Here is a 20,779-nt window from a genome sequence, read left to right as displayed (position 1 = left end):
CACTGGCTCCCAGTATGTTTTAGAATTGACTTTAAAATTCTATTGATCACTTTTAAAGCTCTTCATGGCCTCTCGCCTTGTTATATTTCTGACCTTTTAGTCCCATACGCACCAGCACGTACCTTGAGATCCTCGGGCAGAGGTCTGTTGTCTGTTCCAGAGTCTCGACTGAAAACTAAAGGGGACAGAGTGTTTGCTGTCAGGGCCCCGAGGCTCTGGAACAGCCTGCCCGAGGAAATCAGGTCGGCTGAGTCAGTGAACTCTTTTAAGTCCCTTCTTAAAACATACTTTTATAGGAGAGCTTTTCCCGATCTTATTTGACTTTATTTTATCCCTTTTATTTTATTGTATTTTACTAATTTTATATAAAATTTTCATGCTCTTATCTTTTTTTTTGTATTATTCTTTACACTTGTTAAAGCACTTTGTAACTTGTTTTTGAAAAGTGCTCTACAAATAAGGATTATTATTATTATTATTATTATTAATGTTAACAGTCTAAACATTAGCTTTGATTTATTTTGATTTACTCTTTAAAAAAAGCCAGAGTGCCTATTCACAATGAAGTTCCATAGCTAATGTAGTGAGTATCAGCTGTATATAAAGCACATGTTTCAAATTAAACAGATCAATCTAAACAAACATCTAGAATCATATATATATATATATATATATATATATATATATATATTACACAAATGTAGATTCTCATTCTGTTCTTTTTAACATTTGATGAATGAACACATGACCAGGAACAGTGAAACCATAAGAAAGTCATTCTTCCATGAGCGTTATATAACAAGAGTTGGTTTTCACATTGGAGCTTTGCACCTCAGATGGGGTTGAACGTGCATACTGTCATTAGGGTTTGCTTTTCTTATTAACTGACCACTATCATTCTCTTACCTTAACTATAACACACACAAATATTGTAGAAAGAACGTAATCAGGTTTTTCAGTCATTCAGTTTGGGTTTTTTTTTGTCACCTTTACAGCCTCTTGGGGGCGCTAAAAGAGCTTGGTCTTGTTCAATTGAGCATGAACAGAAGCTCCATATTGACAAAAGTCAGTGGCAATATTTATTATTATTTGTGGCCAATGTCAGAAAGCTCAACATTTGTGCTGATAATTGTGCTGACATTCCTAATAATCATATAAACATCCCATTGTAAAAAACTTTCTATATATGATAATAAATGAGAAGTCAAAATTGTTTAGGTTTCCTCAGAATGGGTCACTGTAAAGCACTCTGAAAAAAAATCAAACTATCTTAAATGAAGATTCAATTTGAAAACAAATAAAAAATTACTGAATGATTCAATTAAACAGAAAATCTAATTTCAGTGTGGTTGGGCAACAATGATTCAATTTCTATTTAAAAAAGAGGTCCACACTAGCAACATAAGAGCTATAGGCTTTATCGGTCTTACCCTAATGTTGATAAGTCCCATTTGTTAATTCTTTCATCCATTTCCTCTGACGGAGAGTGGCATGACAGAAAGAGACCAGATAAGAGACTGAATGCTTCACTGTAAGGCAGCATCCCAGATCAGGCTGCTTTAGATGTTCGATTGCATATTGGACTGGATTCCTGCCACTCTGCTCTGGAGATATAATGTAAGGGCAAGAAATATCAAATGCCAGTAGTGGTCTGATGGAAGAAGGGAATCAGGAAAACACTTAGTAAAGTGCTCTTTGAAATTCTGACTGAGATGAAAAAAAAAGGGATCCTTTGTAAAACTGATGATATCTGTTGGGAATCACATTAAGTATGACTCAGTTATTTCTCTCTGGATGTTTAGATCCCAACGTTTGGTGCTATAATGGACACTGGATATATGAAAAGATGATGGGGGGAAAAAAGGGATGGAAAAGGCACAAAGGGAATTGGTCTTGTGTGTGGTAGGGGTGGGGGTGGGGCGCGGGGATTGGATTTGTTTGCTATATTGCCTAATCCCCACACCAACACCATCTGTCCCCATCTACATTTGGAGACAGCTGCCAAGACCGGACTGCTGGGTACTGAAGGGTACTGGCTATTACTGGCGGGTACTAGTAGGCTACTGGGAGGGAGGCTGGGATGACGGGGGGTTAGGACGCCTTCCGCAGCCTGTGGTCTGTACAGAGCGTACGGGGTCTGTCTCTCAAGCCGAGGTGGAGGAGGAGGGGTTAGTTGCCCAGCAGCATCAGCAGCACTGTGATGGTTCAGTGTGCTTAGAGAGGAGGGAGAGGCAGAGAGGAAACACATGGCTGCCTGTACCGCCTGCATGCTCTGACTGCGGCTTCCACTTTCCATTCACCGGCAAACAGGAGAGGCTGGACACTGGGATGCTGAGAGATGCTGCTGGGAGGCTGGAGTCTGCCGTAACCACATACAAACACGCTTCGAACCAGAGACGAAGACCGGGACCAGAGACTGTTGATCGGACAACCTGCTTCACACACTGCCTCTCGGTAAGCCCCATTCTGGATTCACCTGTCATTATACCTGCAGTGTTTTAGAAACCGTAGCTGGGGATGCTAAAATTACAGCGCAGCAACAATTGTTCTCTTTTCCCACTGAGGCAGTGTGATCTGCATGGCATTGTTCTTACTTAACCTTCATTTACTTCTAATATAGGCTAGGGCACCAAAACAAAGGAGGAGCAATGTCTTACAGAATTCCATTATTTCATGTACAAACCATTGTCGGGGCCTATGTGGAAAGCGTAGCCTACTCAAGGTGACATTAGTCAGTTAGTAAGTTTTTACGATCAGCTGTTCAACTTAATGCCTCAATTAGTGCCAATAGCTTTAGCTGTTTTAAATGTGTTAGTTATTTATTTGAAAGTTTCAGCTGAGCAAACTTTTTCTTTCCGGATTAAGCTCCCCAGTCTTTATTCCAAATATGTGAAGCACAATCAAAGTCATTTAGCTTACTGGTTAAATAATCATGAGACCAGACTGCAAAATGTATAATATGGTCATTACAATACAGCCATATGAGCTATAATGTCTTCAAAATAAAAGTCTTGGCTATTTTGACAATTTTGCATATTTCTGCTATTAGGCCTACTATCTACCACTCTTTAGCCCTCAGGAAAAGGATCCTATGACTAGGCTTTTTCTTGTTTAAAATGTATTTAAACATTTGTTCTTCCTTTCTTGTGTAGGCTATAGGCAGTAGCCAAGCCTGTATATAAGTTTGCTCTGCAGCAGACTTTAAACACAAAAACACATTTTCACAATATCCCATTCTCATATTATTAATTCATATCACTTTGGTGTGGTGTAAATTTAAACGTTGCATTTTCTGAAACACACGGCCGTGCAGTGCGCCTGAGGAGTTTTATCCCTGCCGAGCCGCCGTAGCGATGGGAGATAACGTGTCCAAGCGGCTGAAGCTGATCTCGGCTACAGAGGCAGAGATGGAGGAGCGCTCTTTTCCAAACCCGTACCCCGACTGGGACCAGGGAGTCCTCACCTCCAGCTCCGGAGCAGACGTAGATTGCAGTGAGCCCTTTGACGTAGAAGGAAAGGTAAGAAAGTTTGTGTTTGCAGCATTTTAGCCATCTGCGGATGTTAGCGCTGCAGACAGCGTCGTAGCAAAGACTTGCCACTGCTTACTGTATACCGTTAGCTACTTATCTCAACGATTGATTTGTGTGGGTCTATGACATGCTAAGGGAATGGTGGGTAAACTGAGCCTTACCTAATATAGCTACATGTAGACACTGAGGACTTTGGCTCGACCATTCATGAGTCTCAGCTTATGTTGTTAGTTAGCTTACTGTGTGTAAAGTCAGGTCTGTCGTCACTCAGGTAGTTGCAGCACGAGTTTGTTTCTGATTGGCATCCCGTATTTTCAGCCAGGAACACTATCACATGTATGAAATGCACACTGTCGAGCCAACGCTGAGAAAACGATTTGAATCGTCCCCGCTAGCAACAGATGACCGTTAAACGTCTGGGTCAGTTTCGGTTTAACGAGTGGCCTGTTAACTAGTGATGTGCGGATCGATCCTAAAGTATCAATATTTCTGATACCAACGTTTCCTGCTCTAGGATCGATACTCATATAAAAGGATCGATATCTAAACTCAGTAATTTGGAGTGAATGTGTGTTTTATCATAAGTATCTTGCTGTCCGCCGGATGGTCTAATTATTGGCTACTCGGTTGATAGGAACTACTTTTCCTTCCGCCTGTCAAAGTCATGCTTGCGCTACGGCTCTGTGACGGAGCTTCTTTGAAGTGAGCCGCTGCAGCCGTTTTAATATCCAGCGATTGAATACTGACTATGGCTGCCTGTAAAAACAGTCAGGTCTGGCTGTATTTTAGATGTGAAGGTAATAATGACGCTGTGTGGGCAAAGACAGTGAAATACTTTGCTAAACATCTGAGATTAAGTCAAAATAATAGGATGATGTTATGAAGCGGCAGTTTTGAGCAAGATATTTTCAGTATAATTAAAGAATATGACAGTAGTTTGATGTCTTGTCATTATGCAGCTATTATTTAGGATTGGTAAGGCTACAGCCTACTCCTTATTTCTCTCATAAATACAGAAACGGGAGGAGGGAGGTCACATTAAACTAGAAATAACACATGTAAAAAGTGTTGGTATTGGTATCAGCAATACCAGCCTGGGTATTACTTGGTATTGGATCGGATAGGAATTAAGTGGTATCGCACATCACTACTGTTAACTGGTGACCGTCAGCCGAATGCGTCCGTGGTTGTCGTAGATACAACACGTTAAACCGAAACACCGGCTGGTGAACAGTAACTGCTACTAGACAATTTGGGCGGGAAAACGGTCACATTTAGTTTTTGCCCTGGCAGAATGATGTAGGCCCAAGCAAATACGTGATTACAAGGTAACTTTAGGTGAGTTAGGCTAATAGTTTGGTTTCTTTGACATGTTCTAAGCGTAGCTACGATTTAGCTCCCAGTTGGACGAGCTAAAGATCACTTCACAAGTACGAACATATCTGACTGTATTTGGAGTTTTGTGACATTAAATCTTCAAATTGATAATGTGTTGAGTTATATTACATTTTACATTTAACGTTAGTGTAACGTTATGGCAGAGGTCACAGCTTCTGGAGCAACTAAATTAAAGGGGCATTATGTAGTTTCCAGCGGCCACTAGCAGTGTGGTTCTAAGATTGCAACCAGGCGTGCGCTCGTATGCGTGCTCGCTTGAAGTCATGAGCGAGCATAATCCGAAACACAACCACTGTCATACAGAAATCCTGCAATAAACGCAGAAACACCAGCGTGCAGGCTGTGGCTTTTCACTCAGACATGTTCAGGCTCTGTTACTTAAACGTTCCTGTCTCAGAGGCAGATCAGCACCAGCTCCGTAAGTTACTTCATTCAGCGCAGCGAGCCGCATATCGGCACAATCCTCCCGAAAAAAGGCAGAGTGACAGCGACTATAGACAGACAGAGCTGGAAACTCAGGTAAACTCCCACTGCAACATTACAGTAATAGTTTTATCAGCTGCAGGTTGAACTAATCCATGCTCGTTACATGATCACGTTACAGTTACTGCATTTAGCCGACATTCTACATTGTTAGCTCGCCCGCTGCTTTTCAGTAACTATCTTTACTATCTGTGAATCTGTCACCGGAGGCTCAGCAATGTCAGCACAGCTACATGTATTGGATGATAATGAAACAGTTAGACTGCAGTCAGTAACTTTACTGTAACTAGTGTTAGTGGATGGCTCTTCCTCCGGGTTGTTGTGACCATTTTTGTTGCAGTGTTTTATGTTATGTGGGTCACGTTGGTTACAGCGACTGAGAGGTGGAGAAGCTGTTTATCTGAGTATTGGTAAAACCACAATAAACATAAACTGAACGTTGATTACATGAAAACAGCTGCAGGTCCGAGCTACTGTAGTGTTAGCTGGCTGCTCCTGGCTGCATCACTATAGGACAGAGGTCACTAATAGGCGGACCGCGGTCCGGATCCGGACCCAGCCGCCGTTCTGTCCGGACCCGGACCAATAACTCATACATTATTGAGAATTATTAACGTTTGACGGACAACGTCTGAGGAAAGTAGCCTTGTACATCTTTACCATGTTTGGCTCTACATACAACTGTGAGGCAGCTTTCTCCACAATGAACATTATTAAAAGCAAATATAGATCCAGGCTCACCAACGAGCACCTACACATGTGTATGAGAATGGCCCTAACACCATTCCAGCCCAGATTTAAAATCCTGGCAGGACAAGCAAGGGCTCACTTTTCTCACTAAGCAAGAGAAAGTGGGGAAGTGGTATATAAAAGGGAAAGAAAGAGAAAAGGACGTGTTAAAGTTGTTCGATTGTTAATATGTGTTAAGATTGTTTTATTATAAAATGTTAAAATTAATTTAAACTTAAGATGGGAAAGGGAGTTAACTAAAAAACTAAAAGGGAAACTCAAGCTGTACTTTTTATTTTATTTTTCTAAATTTAAGCACTTTATTTTGAGATGCACATTTTTCAAAAGCTCTCTGTTGTGTTTTATTTATTTATAATTTATTTTGCAGCCTTTATTTCATATAAATTGATAATTTATTATTAGAGTACTTATTATTTATGATCCCTACAGTTCAATATATAAACTGACAATAAATATTGTTGAAATATTATTGAATTGGACTTTTATTTGACAGTCGTCTGTTGACTAGACTACTTACATATTTTCATACAACTAACGCTACTAGGCTGTGGCACTGAATGATAACACTTAGTCATTAGATAAAGTTAGTCATTGTGATGTTGCGGACCTTTGCTTGATGAAATTTTCTCTAACTGGACCTCTTTTATTTTAATTTTAATTGAATACCTCTGCTATAGGATAACATTAGTAAACAAATCGCTCCACATTTGCTTTTTGCCGTTACATCCTTTATTGCAGGCTAAATCAACAGTGGGTACACAGGATAGTAACATGGGTGGCGTTAGTTGGTGAAGTAATATGGAAAGCTAACATTATATAACTTTTTGTGTTAGCTGGCGAGCTAACGTGACTTTCTCTGTGTTTCTCCAGTTTTACTAATGCTCACTTTGTTCTTACTCGACATCATCTGAACCTGTTTGGTCTGATGGGCTTCAGCACATAAACCTTTATCGTGTTTTGGATCCTTACGTGGAGCCTGTGTTTTGCTGTGAGCCGGTTGTTTTATGGTGTTAGTGGGCTGCATGTCGTTAGCTGCCGTGTTGTCACTGTGGTCTGAGAGCGGCTCAGGAGGGCGTACAGAGCTGAATCCGACCCGGAGACCTCACATTAAAAGCAGAATAGTGGCGGATGCAAGCAACGGAGAAAACAGGCGTGTGCTTCATTTCTGAGTGAGTTTTGAGTCCACTGACAATAAGGCAATGACAATTTGATTTATTAAAATCAAAAACTTGCATATAGCCCCTTTAAGGGGTTAAATGTCTTGCACAGGGACACACTGGTGGATGTGTCACAGTGGGGAATTGAACCCTGGTCTCTCATGTCATATTCACTGTTCCAGCACCACCTTTTACGTACTTACTACATAATAATGATTAATGTGAAGGTATTTCTCCTGTATTTTTGCACTGGTAGAAAAGCCATCTGTATTTGTTTATTTTTATATTACACCAAATCACAACATAGTTAGGCTATGTCCTCGCTCTTTTCATATAGAGTAGGTCTAAACCATACTTTGTAATATTATTCTGGGCTCTACAGTGCAACCATTTCACACACAAATGCCCCTAAAAATAAATAACGTCACAGTGTAAAGACCTCAACCTACTGTAAAAAAAAGTTTGATGTGCTGTTATGCATGAATGGTTAAGATTATTGAAAAATTATCACTTAGCATTAACAACTTAGAGACTAATGTTCACCATTTTTCTTGTACAAGGATTTAATGAGTGAAAACAATCCACAAAAATGAAAGTGCTGTTGCTATATAGTATACTATTATATGAAATGATCATTGGAAATATTTTTTATTTAAGGTTATATTATACTAATTTCTAGAGCCCGACCGATTTATCGTTGTGCAGTTATCATCGGCCGATATCAGCTAATTGCAGATAAATCGTTATCGGTGTTTATAACAGCCGACTTATTCATAAAAGATCCTTCACTCATGTCATGAGTGTTGCATAGTTTGCACACCAGAGGGCACTCTGCAACTCCCTTGTGTTCACGGTGAGGTGAAGTTAGTTTTTTATACTGCATCATGTCTTGGTATTTTGGTATGGTCTCAACATAACAAATGTTAGGGATAATATTTGTTTTTTATGTGTTTCTTAAAATAAGGGAATAAAAGAATAGCGGTCATATATCGGCAAATTCTCAAATATTGAAATCCGTGTCAGATTTAAAAATGCTATATCGGTCGGACTTTACTATTTTCTACTAGTTCCTCCTCCAGGTTGTGGCCTCTGTTTCAATATTTTAAAAAGCTTTGACGATATTTTAAGGCTCTTGGCAAGTGTCTAGATCAGTGGTTCTCAACCTTTTTTGGGCCAGCGCCCCCCTATCCATTATTTATTGTTGTTGTTACTATTTTTAGTAAAAACATGGGAAAAAAACATAATTGAATGACAAACAACATATTAATTCCTTTCCCAGGTAACAAAAAAGCCAGAAACTGTTTTCTTGGGTGGGACACTTAATAAGTGGGGGTATGGGGGTCCTCCCCCAGAAGATTTCGAGCATTAATGCTTAATTTCCTGCATTCTGGTGAAAACCAATTTATGGTGGAAATGTCTTATTATATAAAGGGAAACACAAAATTCAGGTGGCAGGTGATTCAAAATATATATTTTTTGATATTGACTACCAGCTATATACAGCATGCTAGCCTTGAAAACCCAGCTGTATTCCAATATTAACTTAGCTCTCCTTATTAGCTAGGCTCCTTACATGCTTGCTTTTAACTTTTTTTAAGCAGGGTCTCCGACACTGACAGCCTTGTGTTGGACGGATTTGTGCAGCTGTGTTCATGAGGGACAGAGAGGGAGGGGGGGACGAGCAAGAGGATGTGCTGCGCGAATACGTGCTGCCTGCAGCTCTGCAATCAAATACGATTTTAAATAGGCTTAGTAAAACCAATCGAAAATCAATGTGGTGGTCAGCGTTGATATTGCGGCGGGCCACCACAAATAAATGAACGTATGGGAAATTTCTGTAACTTATCTGCTCATGTTCAAAACTCTCTGCACGTTTAGAATCTCTCCCACGTATCTGTGTTCTCTGACATGTAAAAAAAAAAAAATATTAGGAGACTAACGTCATTAGCCTATTTAAAGAGAATTTATAATATTTTACTACATGCCCTATACTGCATTACGTTACTGATTCGCTGGAAGTATCCCCTCGACCGTATGACATACACAGAACTGCATGAGACGGGGGAAAAACTAAACTAACCTACAACACCTGTGATCAGGCAGAAATGTCACGAACAAGAACACAAATGTTAACTTCAGCACTTCTGATAAAGTGCCGCTTACAATCCCCAACAGAGCAAGACAGGGCTTCAGTTTTTAATGTTACATTTTTAAAGCCTACTGAAACTACAGTATATCCGCTTTGGCACAAACTGTCTGCGACTCACAGCGCGAGGTGGGTCCACGTCACTCGCTGGTGTCGCAGCGAAGTTGCTTTCAGGGTAAGTCCAATAGCGGAATATCCCTCTTGTAAATGTGTAACCACTGCAATAACAAGATGTTCACGGTGTATTATGATTAAAAATAAACACTTTTCCACTGTAATACCAAGAAAGAGCGTGTCAATTTTCCAGAGATTACACATTAAATGCCATGTGGGTAAAATTTTACAGATAATACTGACAGACAGACATAAGGACCAAGCGACACAGAAAAGCTCTGGAGATATAGGATGAGAACCAGTCCAGGGCGCTCCCAGAGACACCCACCCACTGCCTTTCAGCCAGGATGCAGGATCCACAGCATCAAAAGCTGCACTGAGATCCAGCAGCACCAGAACAGAACCTTCACCCACGTCAGAGGACATCATTATGTCAATAAACTAGTCCTGACATCAAAATACTGAGTGAAGTTTAGAAAGAAGACAATCCGTGGCAGTCCTCCTCGTCCTACCTCTTCTCCTGGAGCTGGTTTCTCTCAACAAGCAGCTGAGTTTACAAGGAATTGCTCAATTTTAAGGTACATAGCATCTCAGCTAAACAGGCTACAGACGGAGAGACTTCATTTTAGCTTGTTTATGACAAACTAGCTGTTGGAGCTACTCCCTTGTTTTGTAATTTAATTTAATAATTAAAATAATTTATTTTATTGTTGTTTCGCCTTAAATAATAAGCATGATTATTTTATTGACATGAATGTTAATTTGAGTATTTTTGGGGGGGCTTTTGTTCTGAAGGTATTGGGCATCTTTTTTGCATGTGAATCTACATATAGGGTTAATCACATGTAGGACAGGCAGGCACCGGGAAGGGTTCATGGTTTTTTACCAGGGCAAGAGACGCCATTTGTTTGTATGCTTGCTGAAATGGAAATAAACCGCATAAACGCAATGCTTGCCTGGACATTGGACTTATTTTTTCCCTGTGTAAGATTCGTTCCTTAGGTGCCTCAGTGTCCATTTGATTTTGAGTTTGTTTGACTTTATTTGATTTCTTGTTTGATTTTAAATTGAGGATATCTCCACTACAAAAGTAAAAAACCTACCTTAATGTGGACATTCATGTCGACTGGACGTCGTGAAAGCTTGGATCACTCACATGAAAGAGGATTTTTGAGTCGTTGCCTGTAGAGACAGTGGCCCACAGACCTCACACAAAGCTGCTCAACTGTCGGTATGTGAAAAATATTTACTCTGGAGGCTGTATTGGAAAATGGCTTAGCTATTGCCGTGTTGGAGTCATTGTCTCACTGCATGATGATGAATATTGGACGTTTTTAATAAAATGTTTTGAAGGACTTTGGAGGATGCGCGTAGTGATTGTGCAATACCTCGACGGAGACATTCACGTCATTCATTCATAAAAAAGCTATGGCATTGAAGCGTCCTAATGCAACAAATTAGTTTCTCTGTGGTACTGCAAATAAATTGAGTGGAAATTAAGCCGGACTTAAAGGGATTTGAGAACAAGGAGACGATGTCGCAACAATCTAGCACATCAAAAGTGAAGAGTGACGCTTTGTCTGCGTACTCTGAAAAATGGAGCGTCAGGTTCACTGAAAAAGGGTTGGCATTTTATGCAAAAACATGCCAAGAAAAGAGGTCTTTGAAATGCAAGCAAGCTAAGAAGAACATGGAACAAATAGGTGTCTTGATGGAATCCACTGATAATGTGGACTCAATCCCAGTTGGGAAAATGCATTAAGTGTTATGAGGAAGCTAATGACACGCACGAATCCTTCTTGAGTTTGAATTTACCAGAGAGTGAAGTTCAAAGACAAAAATGACCATGTTCTGTGTTTTCACCGAAGAAGTACAGGGTTGTCTGAGGCTGCTCATGCATATGTGCAATCAGTTGATATTGATACCGAACATCCTGACAACCAAAGTGTAACTTCTGATGGGATTGACCCTGAAGACAGTGCATCTAACATTTCATTTGTAAAGGAGAACAGCCCCAGATTACACTCTCAAGTATCAAGAGTATCTTCAACCTCATCTGCAAGGATAAAAGCAGAAGCTGATAAAGCAGCACTTATGGAACACATGGCTGCATTAAAAACACTTGTTAGAAGCAAAAGAAGAACAAGAAGAGGAAAAGGAACAGTTGGCTCTGGAAACCGATCTTGCTGCAGCCAATGCTAAACTTCATGTGCTGGAAATGAATTTAAAGTGTGGTTCTAAAGGATCTGATGGAATGAACTCCTATTATGAAAGGAACAGGCAAAGAACAGGCTGCCTGAATCCTTACGCTGATCATTTAATTCCAGAACACAGTGACATAAAAAATATTCACAGTGAACCTCACCCTGAGTCCCAGGCTCTGATTGTCAGACCTAAAAAAGTGGAAATAAAACAAACAGACACCAGACCTACAACAAGTGACACCCAAGCACAAAGGACACAAATGGTTCATGATGCTCCACAAATGGGACGGGAATCCTATCTTAACCCAGCATGCAACAATAACACCCGGAATGATATTGTGAGCATTATGCAGCGACAGAGTGACATCACTGCACTGTTGGTTCAGCAAAATTTAGCATCTGCTCTGCCAATGAGAAATATTCCTGTGTTTGATGGTGACCCTCTTCAGTTTCAAACCTTTATTAGAGCTTTTGAAAACTGCGTAGAAGAAAAAAAACAATGAGTGACTGCTTGAACTTTTTGGAGCAGTACACCAGGGGTCAGCCAAGAGACCTGGTGAAAAGTTGTCAGCACCTGCCTCCTCAGCAGGGATACCAAAGAGCCAAATCCCTTCTTGCAGAACATTTTAGCAATGAGCACAAAATCGCCTCTGCTTACATGGACAAAATTCTTACCTGGCCCCTCATTAAGCCAGAGGATGTGAAAGCAACTACAATCATTTTCTCTGTTTCTTTGAGGTTGCTCCAATTTAACACAGCAAATCATGTATATGAAGGAGTTGGACATGCCATCCAACCTCAGAAGCATTGTGATGAAACTGCCTTATAAACTAAGGGAAAAACGGAGAAATGTTGCATGTGATCTGCAGGAGCAAAGTGGAGGCAGGGCTGTGTTCACTGACCTTGTGACCTTTTGTTGAAAAACAAGTCAAAATTGTCTGACCCACTTTTTGGTAATATACAGGATTGTCAACCTACCAGCTACATTAAAGCCTCCAACACTGGTCATGCAAAGCAGAGGAGAAATGGAAGCACTTTTGCAACCAGTGTCAGTTCAGTAAAAGAAGGAAATAAAATCTACATTGACGATAAAATCAAGTCCTCTTCTGCCCAAAGTAATCTCAAATGCTGTTTATTCTGCCAACAAAAAAATCACTCACTGGATAAATGCTCACGGTTTAAGTTGAAGATGCACCGGGACAAGATAAATTTCATAAAGGAAAATGGAATTTGTTTTGGTTGCTTAAAAGTTGGTCACACAAGCAAAGACTGTAGGAGTCATTTGTAGTGTGTGTCACCAGAAGCACCAATCAGTCCTTCACATTGAGCGAAAGGGTACATCTTTCAAAGAAGCACAGGAGTCTGTGAGCTTTCCACTGTGTGTCACCTGGACAACAGACCTGTGGTCATACAGGGGCCGGTGACGAGGAGGTCTTCTCAATCGTTGCAGTTGAGGTTAAAAGCCAGATGAGTAATATAGTTGTGCAGACCTACGCATTTTTGGATCCTGGGAGTTCAGCTACCTTCTGCACTGTTGATTTGGCAAGGAGACTTGGCCTAAGAGGAAAACCAGCAAACATTCAATTGAGAACAATGGGTCAAAAGAAAATCGTGGACTGAGAACAGAGGAATTTCTCACACACAAGAAATGGATTAAAGGTCCAGAGTTCCTCTCTTTGTCAGAGAAGGAGAGGCCAACCACTGACGTGGATCTAGCTGTGATTTCAGCTGAGGACAGCCCACAGCCCACAGACCATCTCATTAATTATTTCTCATCTTGGAGGAAGCTTAGAACATCTGTAGCCTGGTTCCTCAAGCTTAAAAGAGTTATTTTGCTCCTGAACCAGAAGAAAAAAGAGCTTAAATCCACTGAGAATGACAAGAGACACAGGAACTAAAGGGTTTGTTGAACAGAGACTTCAGAGCTTCAAAGCCACACTTAACTTCAGACAATTTTGATGAAGCAGAAAAGGCAATATTTCAGAAGGTTTAAGAGTGAAATCGCCATCCTGAAGAGTGGCTTGGATAATGTCCCCAAGGATAGTCCATTGTACAAGCTGGATTCTATATTGAAAGGTGACATTCTCATTCGGGGGTCGCTTACACAAGTCTGCGTTACCATCAGAAACTAAACATCCTGTTATCCTTTCCAAAGATCTGTATGTTTCCCAGCTTATTTTACGTCACATCCATCAACAACTAGGACACGCTGGTAGAAACTACATGTTGAACAGACTTCGACAAAAATATTGGATAATCAATGCCAACTCTGCTGGAAGGAAAACAATTGCAGAATGTACAGCACGTAGACGCTATAGAGGAAAACTTGGAGAGCAGAAGATGGCAGACTTACCTGAAGAGAGGGTTATGCCAGACAAGGCTCCATTCACAGATGTGGTAGTTGATTACTTTGGCCCCATAGAAGTTAAAAGAGGAAGAAGCTTTCTTAAAAGGTATGGAGTGCTTTTCACCTGTTTGACCAGTCGGGCAATACACCTGGAAGTGGCACACTCTCTAGATATGGACTCCTGCATTAATGCTTTGCGGAGATTCATTTGTAGAAGAGGTCTGGTGTCCAACCTAAGGTCTGACAATGGCACCAATTTCATTGGAGCAAACAAAGAGTTAAAGCAAAGTCTTGCCGCTTTGAATAATGCAAAAATCCAGGGTGCCTCGGTTCAAGATGGGATTAAGTGGAGCTTTAATACACGCACAGCCTCATATCAAGGCAGCGTTTGGGAGCGTTTGATCCGCTCAGTAAGAAGTATACTCACCTCGGTTCTTGGACAGCAGGTATTGGATGATAAAGGCCTGCAGACGCTGTTTTGTGAGGTAGAGGCAATACTAAACGACAGACCCATTACAAAGGTCTTCGATGACCCTAATGACCTTGAGGCCCTCGCACCAAACCATATTCTTCTGCTAAAAGGGAAAACCCGTCTTTCCACCAGGACTCTTTGCAGAGAGTGACCTGTATATCCGAAGAAGATGGAAGCTGTCAGAAGCTTTTTTGGAAAAGATGGACGTTCGAATACTTACTTCTAATGCAGGAACGACAAAAATGGGCTGTACCAAGAAGAAGCTTCTCTCCTGGTGATATCGTCATCATTGCTGTTGCCACGGCTCCAAGAGGATCCTGGATGATGGGCCGAGTTCTGAGTACTAAGTCAGACTCCAAAGGATTGGTTCGCTCTGTGTGCCTCTAAACTAAGGCCAGCGTCTTGGAGAGACTTATAACAAAGATCTGTTTGCTCCTGGAGGCCACAGTGTAGGATCATGGACATATATTATCTCTTTTCCTCCTTCTATTCTATTTTCCTTCTGTTTATTTCTATCTAGACAGCCACGGGAAGAAGACCAGAAGACTTTATGTATTATAGTTAGGGCATAGTCAGAGAATAGCTCCCTTTCAGAAAGAAAAGTAATTGTGGGTTTACACATTTCACAATTAGGGGCCGGAGTGTTGGAGCTTTTCCCTTGTTTTGTAATTTAATTTAATAATTAAATTAATTTATTTTGTTGTTGTTTCGCCTTAAATAATAAGAATGATTATTTTATTGACGTGAATGTAGAATATTAATGTTATTATTTTAGTTAATTTGAGTATTTTTTGGGGACTTTTGTTCTGTAGGTATTGGGCATCTTTTTTGCATGTGAATCTACATATACGGGTAATCACATGTAGGACAGGCAGGCACCGGGAAGGGTTCATGGTTTTTTACCAGGGCAAGAGAGGCTGCAGACGCAATTTGTTTGTATGCTTGCTGAAATGGAAATAAACCGCATAAACGCGATGCTTGCCTGGACATTGGACTTATTTTTTCCCTGTGTAAGATTCGTTCCTTAGGTGCCTCAGTGGCCATTTGAGTTTGTTTTACTTTATTTGATTTCTTGTTTGATTTTAAATTGAGGACATATTGCCACTACACTAGCTATTAGCCAAGTCAGCACATGTGCTTGTGTAAAACCAAAACACAGCTGCGGTGGATGAGACAGAGCAGATTAAAATATTGCTTTGTGTACCTTCCCGTTTGTTGTACTGATGCAGTAACAGCCTTTTACCAGTACTGCTGGTTATGCTGCACTTACTTAAAGTAATGAGTGTAATTATGGTCAATTTGTGTAACCTACACTGATCAGCTCCGCTAGCTCCACTCGGTGTATATGTGGAGCTCTGCTGAGGGGAGGGACTGCAGAGTGATGGCTTGCTCATTGGCTACTTCCGCACAATAGTCAATGCTGATAGGCTATTACTTGTGACTGGTAACCAGTCAGCCAGTACTGTGGGCGGGACATTGTTTTGAGGGCTCGAGCAGACACTGAGATGCGGCATTTTTAATTAATTATATCTATCTGTTTTGACCAATGCAGATTATTGGAAAAATGCTTGTCGCTCCCTCTGCCAGAATGCCTGTGCCTCCCTTCCTACCCGCTCGCCTCATTAAAAATGAATTACGAGGTGCGTAAATCGCTTCCTGTGTGAAAAGGCTGTAATGCTGCAATGTTTTGTGTCAAAATTTGACCCAGGTCAACTTTTTGGGCCTGATGACCCTGCATTTACAACCCAGCTGAGCCAATGCAGTCGTTCCAATTCAAATTAATGAGAGGATAGCGTTTTTTCATGCAGTGCTGATGTCTGTCTGACTATGGCCTTATTTTTTAACTCAACTACTGATCACATTCACAAAACAACACTTCAGTATCGTGTGTATTGTGCAGAAAATATACCCCAATGGTACTAATAACAAGTATCGTATTGTATATTTTGAGTCATGTAGCGGCTGCAGCCAGAGCTTTAGGCTTTTCTGAACATACCATTGTTATGCTAAACAGTAACATTTGTTGTTGTGAAACAATCCTGCCTGTCACTTTGCGTCTGCTTTGTTCTTCCCTCCACCATTGATCCCTTCATCCATGACTGTAGCAGTCGCTAAGAGCAGAGAGAACAAGCAGGCTCGGTCATAATCCTCCCTATTGGATTACAGTCTTTAGAACTGTTTGTTCTGTTAGGAACTGACAGAAAATATATATTTTGTGAGAGCATATACTGTGTGTTTATTATATATTTGGTAGTGTTTCTGATGGGTTGACAATAAAAAAAATGGTCAGGCAACGTATGTGTTAGTGTTAGTTCATTTATGTCCAGTTCATTTTCTTACTGTTGCTACTCCTTGCATGTAGTATAGTTTACAATAATAATGACAGATTTACCATCATGGTGGTGGCGCAATGGAAGAGACATGCCTTTGGTGTGAGAGATCTGGGTTTAATTCCCCACTGTGACCCATCCACCGTTGTGTCCCTGAGCAAGACACTTAACCCCTAGTTGCTCCAGAGGCGTGCGACCTCTGACATATTTAGCAATTGTAAGTCGCTTTGGATAAAAGCATCAGCTAAATGTAATGTAAAATGTCTTAGCAATTTTTGTCCTTAATTTCAGACAGAGGTAGACATAAACAGCTTGTAGCTGCAGATTGCGTAAGATGTAGCTAGCTAGTTTGACTCATTTTGGACTTGTCAGTTTGATCCCAACCAAAATTGCAGTTGTGAAACCTCCCCCGGACCACCTTACGGACCAAACAGACAAATTTTGGTCCGATGAAAAGAGATAGTCTCGGTCCGGATCAAATTGCCGCTATGTATATAAATCGGTATTGGTGTGTAGATGTCTGCGGGGTGGGAGAGTTATCAAGCACGTAAAGTTTGGTTCAGATGTGAGCATGTACACTGAAGTTACAACAACTTCCTGTGTCACGGTGAAGAGTTGATCTTTGACGCCATGCCACGGACACGCCCATTGACGAAAACTCACAGCACAACTTTTCATCTTCAATGCCTTTAGAAGGCACAGCAGAAATTTGAAGTCAGTCAGACTAAACCCCTAGGAGGAGTTCGTTAAAGTACGGAGTGTGTAAATCATCCAAAATTTGACGTAAAATTCAAAATGGCCGACTTCCTGTCGGGTTTAGGGCATCGCTCCAAGAGGCTTTTTGGTACGTCTGGACATGACACACGTAACACAGAAAATTTGTACATGTAGGTCAAACGTGCGGCGGGGGCTGCTTCGTCAAAGGTCATTTCCTGTTGCCAGCAGGTGGCGCTATGACTGTGGGTAAATGTCAGCATGTACATTTGTTCAGGGTGGGACTCTCATCCTACATGTACAGTTTGGTCCAGATGTGAGCATGTACACTGAAGTTACAACAACTTCCTGTTTCATGGCGAATCATCGACGCCACAGACACGCCCATTGACGAAAACTCGCAAATAGCACAACTTTTCATCGTCAATGCCTTTAGAAGGCACAGCAGAAATTTGATGTCGATCCGATGAAGTGTGGAAATCATCCAAAAATGTCCGTAAAATTCTAAATGGCCGACTTCCTGTTGACTTTAGGCTATGGGTTCTTGAGGCTTTTTTGTGTGTCTTGATATGATACATGTCCCCAGAAAATTTCATGCATGTAGGTTGAACGTGAACGAGGGGCTAATTCTTTCCAATTTTCTAGGTGGCGCTAGAGAGTTATTTTGCCATGCCCATGCGCGAAACTCATAAAATACGAAATTCTTCACCTGTTCTGACATGTGTGCAAAGTTTGGTGAGTTTTCAAGTATGTTTAGGCCCCCAAAATGGAGCTTACTTTGCAGAAGGGAAAAAAAAAAACAAACAAAAAAATCTTTACAAATTCAATAGGGACCTCGCACGGTCGTGTTCGGGCCCTAATAAAAACTGCGTTAACGTGCGATAAAATAATTTTGTGATAATTATTATTGTTTTATTGCCCAGCCCTAATTTGAACTAGCCTCGAGTGTAGTTGATGCTGCAGGTAGTAATGCCATTATAATAACAACAATATAGTGACAAAGATATGCATCTGTTTATTCCTCATTCATTCTTTCTTGTCAAAGCTCCTCGCTGAACTGTTGACAAACCAGTGAATGTCAAGTTTAGGTAGACGCAGCCCACATAGATGGGTCCTTGAGTCCAACAAATAGCCTAGCTCCTGCATGTAGTGAGAGAGCCTCACTGAGAGCTGTAGCTGCTTTGATTCAGGAAGTTCCAGCTCTTATCATACAGTTCACACTTTAGGCTAAATAGAGATAAGAGATAATAGAGAAATAATTAACTAAATATCCACCTGGTCTGACCTTTGCTGCTAAATCTGTAAATGGTAAATGGAGCCTTGTGGAAAGTAACCTAATTAACGTAGTGTGTTTCCTGAAATGAATCCTAATGATGAAGTCTAGGTCATAACCATTGACTGTATATAAAAAGGTCATAACCTATTGACTGATATCTGAGAAATGATTAGGCTTTCTACTACTGACTGTTGGTGACAGACAGAATACACCTTCATGTGTTTTGTGACCTCTGAAATTAGCAAGGTAAATGTGGACCTGCAGCTCATGGGTTCACACAAACTTTATGTTGAAAAACAGTCTTTGTTGCTCATCAGAGGAAGTCATTAGTAGCAGTTTGGTGCCAGCTGTGGAGGGCAGAAGTGTAATCTGTGCAGGTGACATTAGCAGTCAGTTAACAGTCTGGCATCTCCATTTGGGAATCTGTCTAGCTCCTGCTGCTCCACAGAGGCCCTTTTAACACGTTGCAGTAGGAAAAGCACAGGTGTAAATAATTAAATGAATGATGGCTGAATTCCATTTAACTGCTTCTGTTTCAGGCATCTTCCATCGGCGATGGCTGACAGATGGTCGATGGTTGAGCTGGCATCGTGATTGTCCATCCCGATGTTTCAATGTAGACATCGCCCAACCCTTATTAGTAACACCTGTGTTTTTACTACTGTGACAAGTAAACATGTCTGCAGTGAAGAACTACTGTAGAGGTTTTCATTAGGAGTTTGTTCTGTCAGTCAACTTATCAATTTATTTGCTTAAAATCTGATATATATATTCATTTTAGCCATGAAAAATGTTACTGGGTAATTGTAATGTATGGATAAAGTTACTACTTGTGCTGAAACAATGAGTACAGTAATTGGTCCAACAGAAAATTAATCAAGAAACAATTTTGACCATTGATTACTAATTAAATCATTCGTCAAACACAAATGCCAAACATTTTCTTGCACAAGCTTCTCAGATGTGAGTATTTGTGAGAAAACTGAATAACTTGGAGTTGTCAGACAAAAGAAGCATCCTGTAAATCTTTCACAATGTCTTGATGATGAAAATAATTAGTTGCAGCCCTAGTTAAAGGTGCCCTGTGAATGTTTTCTTTTATACAAAGAAAAGTTATGTTCACAATCAGTGTAACTCTGTAAAACTCACCGTGTGTATCCTTCAGGCCTTGCACTCTTTCTGGTATCTACCTGTTAAAGAAAAATGCAGGAACAAAATGTTCCCCATTTACACGTGTCTGTTGATAAATCCAGATAAGGTTTAAGAACACTTAACACTATATTGCTAGTTTTGGGACACCTGCCTTTACATGCACATGAAGGTTAATGACATCCCATTCTTAATCTTAGGGTTTAATATGGAGTTGGCCACCCTTTGCAGCTATGACAGCTTCAAGTCTTCTGGGAAGGCTGTCCACAAGGTTTAGGAGTGTGTTCACGGGAGTTTTTGACCATTCTTTTAAAAGCGCATTTGTGAGGTCAGACACAGATGCTGGACGAGAAGGTCTGCCTCGCAGTCTCCGCTCTACAGGTGCTGGTCATATAATTAGAATATCATCAAAAAGTTGATTTATTTCAGTAATTCCATTCAAAAAGTGAAACTTGTATAATTTATACATTCATTCCACACAGACTGATATATTTCAAGTGTTCATTCCTTTTAATTTTGATGATTATAACTGACAACTAATGAAAACCCCAAAATCAGTATCTCAGAAAATTAGAATATTGTGAAAAGGTTCAATATTGAAGACACCTGGTGCCACACTCTAATCAGCTAATTAACTCAAAACACCTGCAAAGGCCTTTAAATGGTCTCTCAGTCTAGTTCTGTAGGCTACACAATCATGGGGAAGACT

General features: G+C 40.6%; 1 protein-coding gene and 1 long non-coding RNA gene across 2 annotated transcripts in view; one reads left to right on the top strand and one right to left on the bottom strand.

Moving 5' to 3' along the window:
• Positions 1–2,800: 2,800 nt before the first annotated feature.
• LOC123978179 lies at positions 2,801–3,955 on the bottom strand. Its single transcript, XR_006826894.1, has 2 exons — positions 3,692–3,955; positions 2,801–3,499 (listed from the first exon to the last, which is right to left on the bottom strand). It is a non-coding gene; the product is annotated as an uncharacterized LOC123978179 (long non-coding RNA).
• The window catches only part of lancl2 (LanC lantibiotic synthetase component C-like 2 (bacterial)), a 44,748-nt gene continuing 27,293 nt past the window's right edge, over positions 3,325–20,779 (top strand). Inside the window, exon 1 of the mRNA XM_046061330.1 lies at positions 3,325–3,518. Within this exon, the coding sequence (XP_045917286.1) occupies positions 3,354–3,518 (165 nt within the window). The 5' untranslated portion in view covers positions 3,325–3,353. The remainder of the gene's footprint in view (positions 3,519–20,779) is intronic.

Source organism: Micropterus dolomieu, linkage group LG01 (genome assembly GCF_021292245.1).
Source record: "Micropterus dolomieu isolate WLL.071019.BEF.003 ecotype Adirondacks linkage group LG01, ASM2129224v1, whole genome shotgun sequence".
In the NCBI taxonomy this organism is placed as follows: Eukaryota; Metazoa; Chordata; class Actinopteri; order Centrarchiformes; family Centrarchidae; genus Micropterus; species Micropterus dolomieu.
Note: the sequence above shows the minus strand (reverse complement) of the source record. Positions and strands in the feature narration are given on the sequence as shown.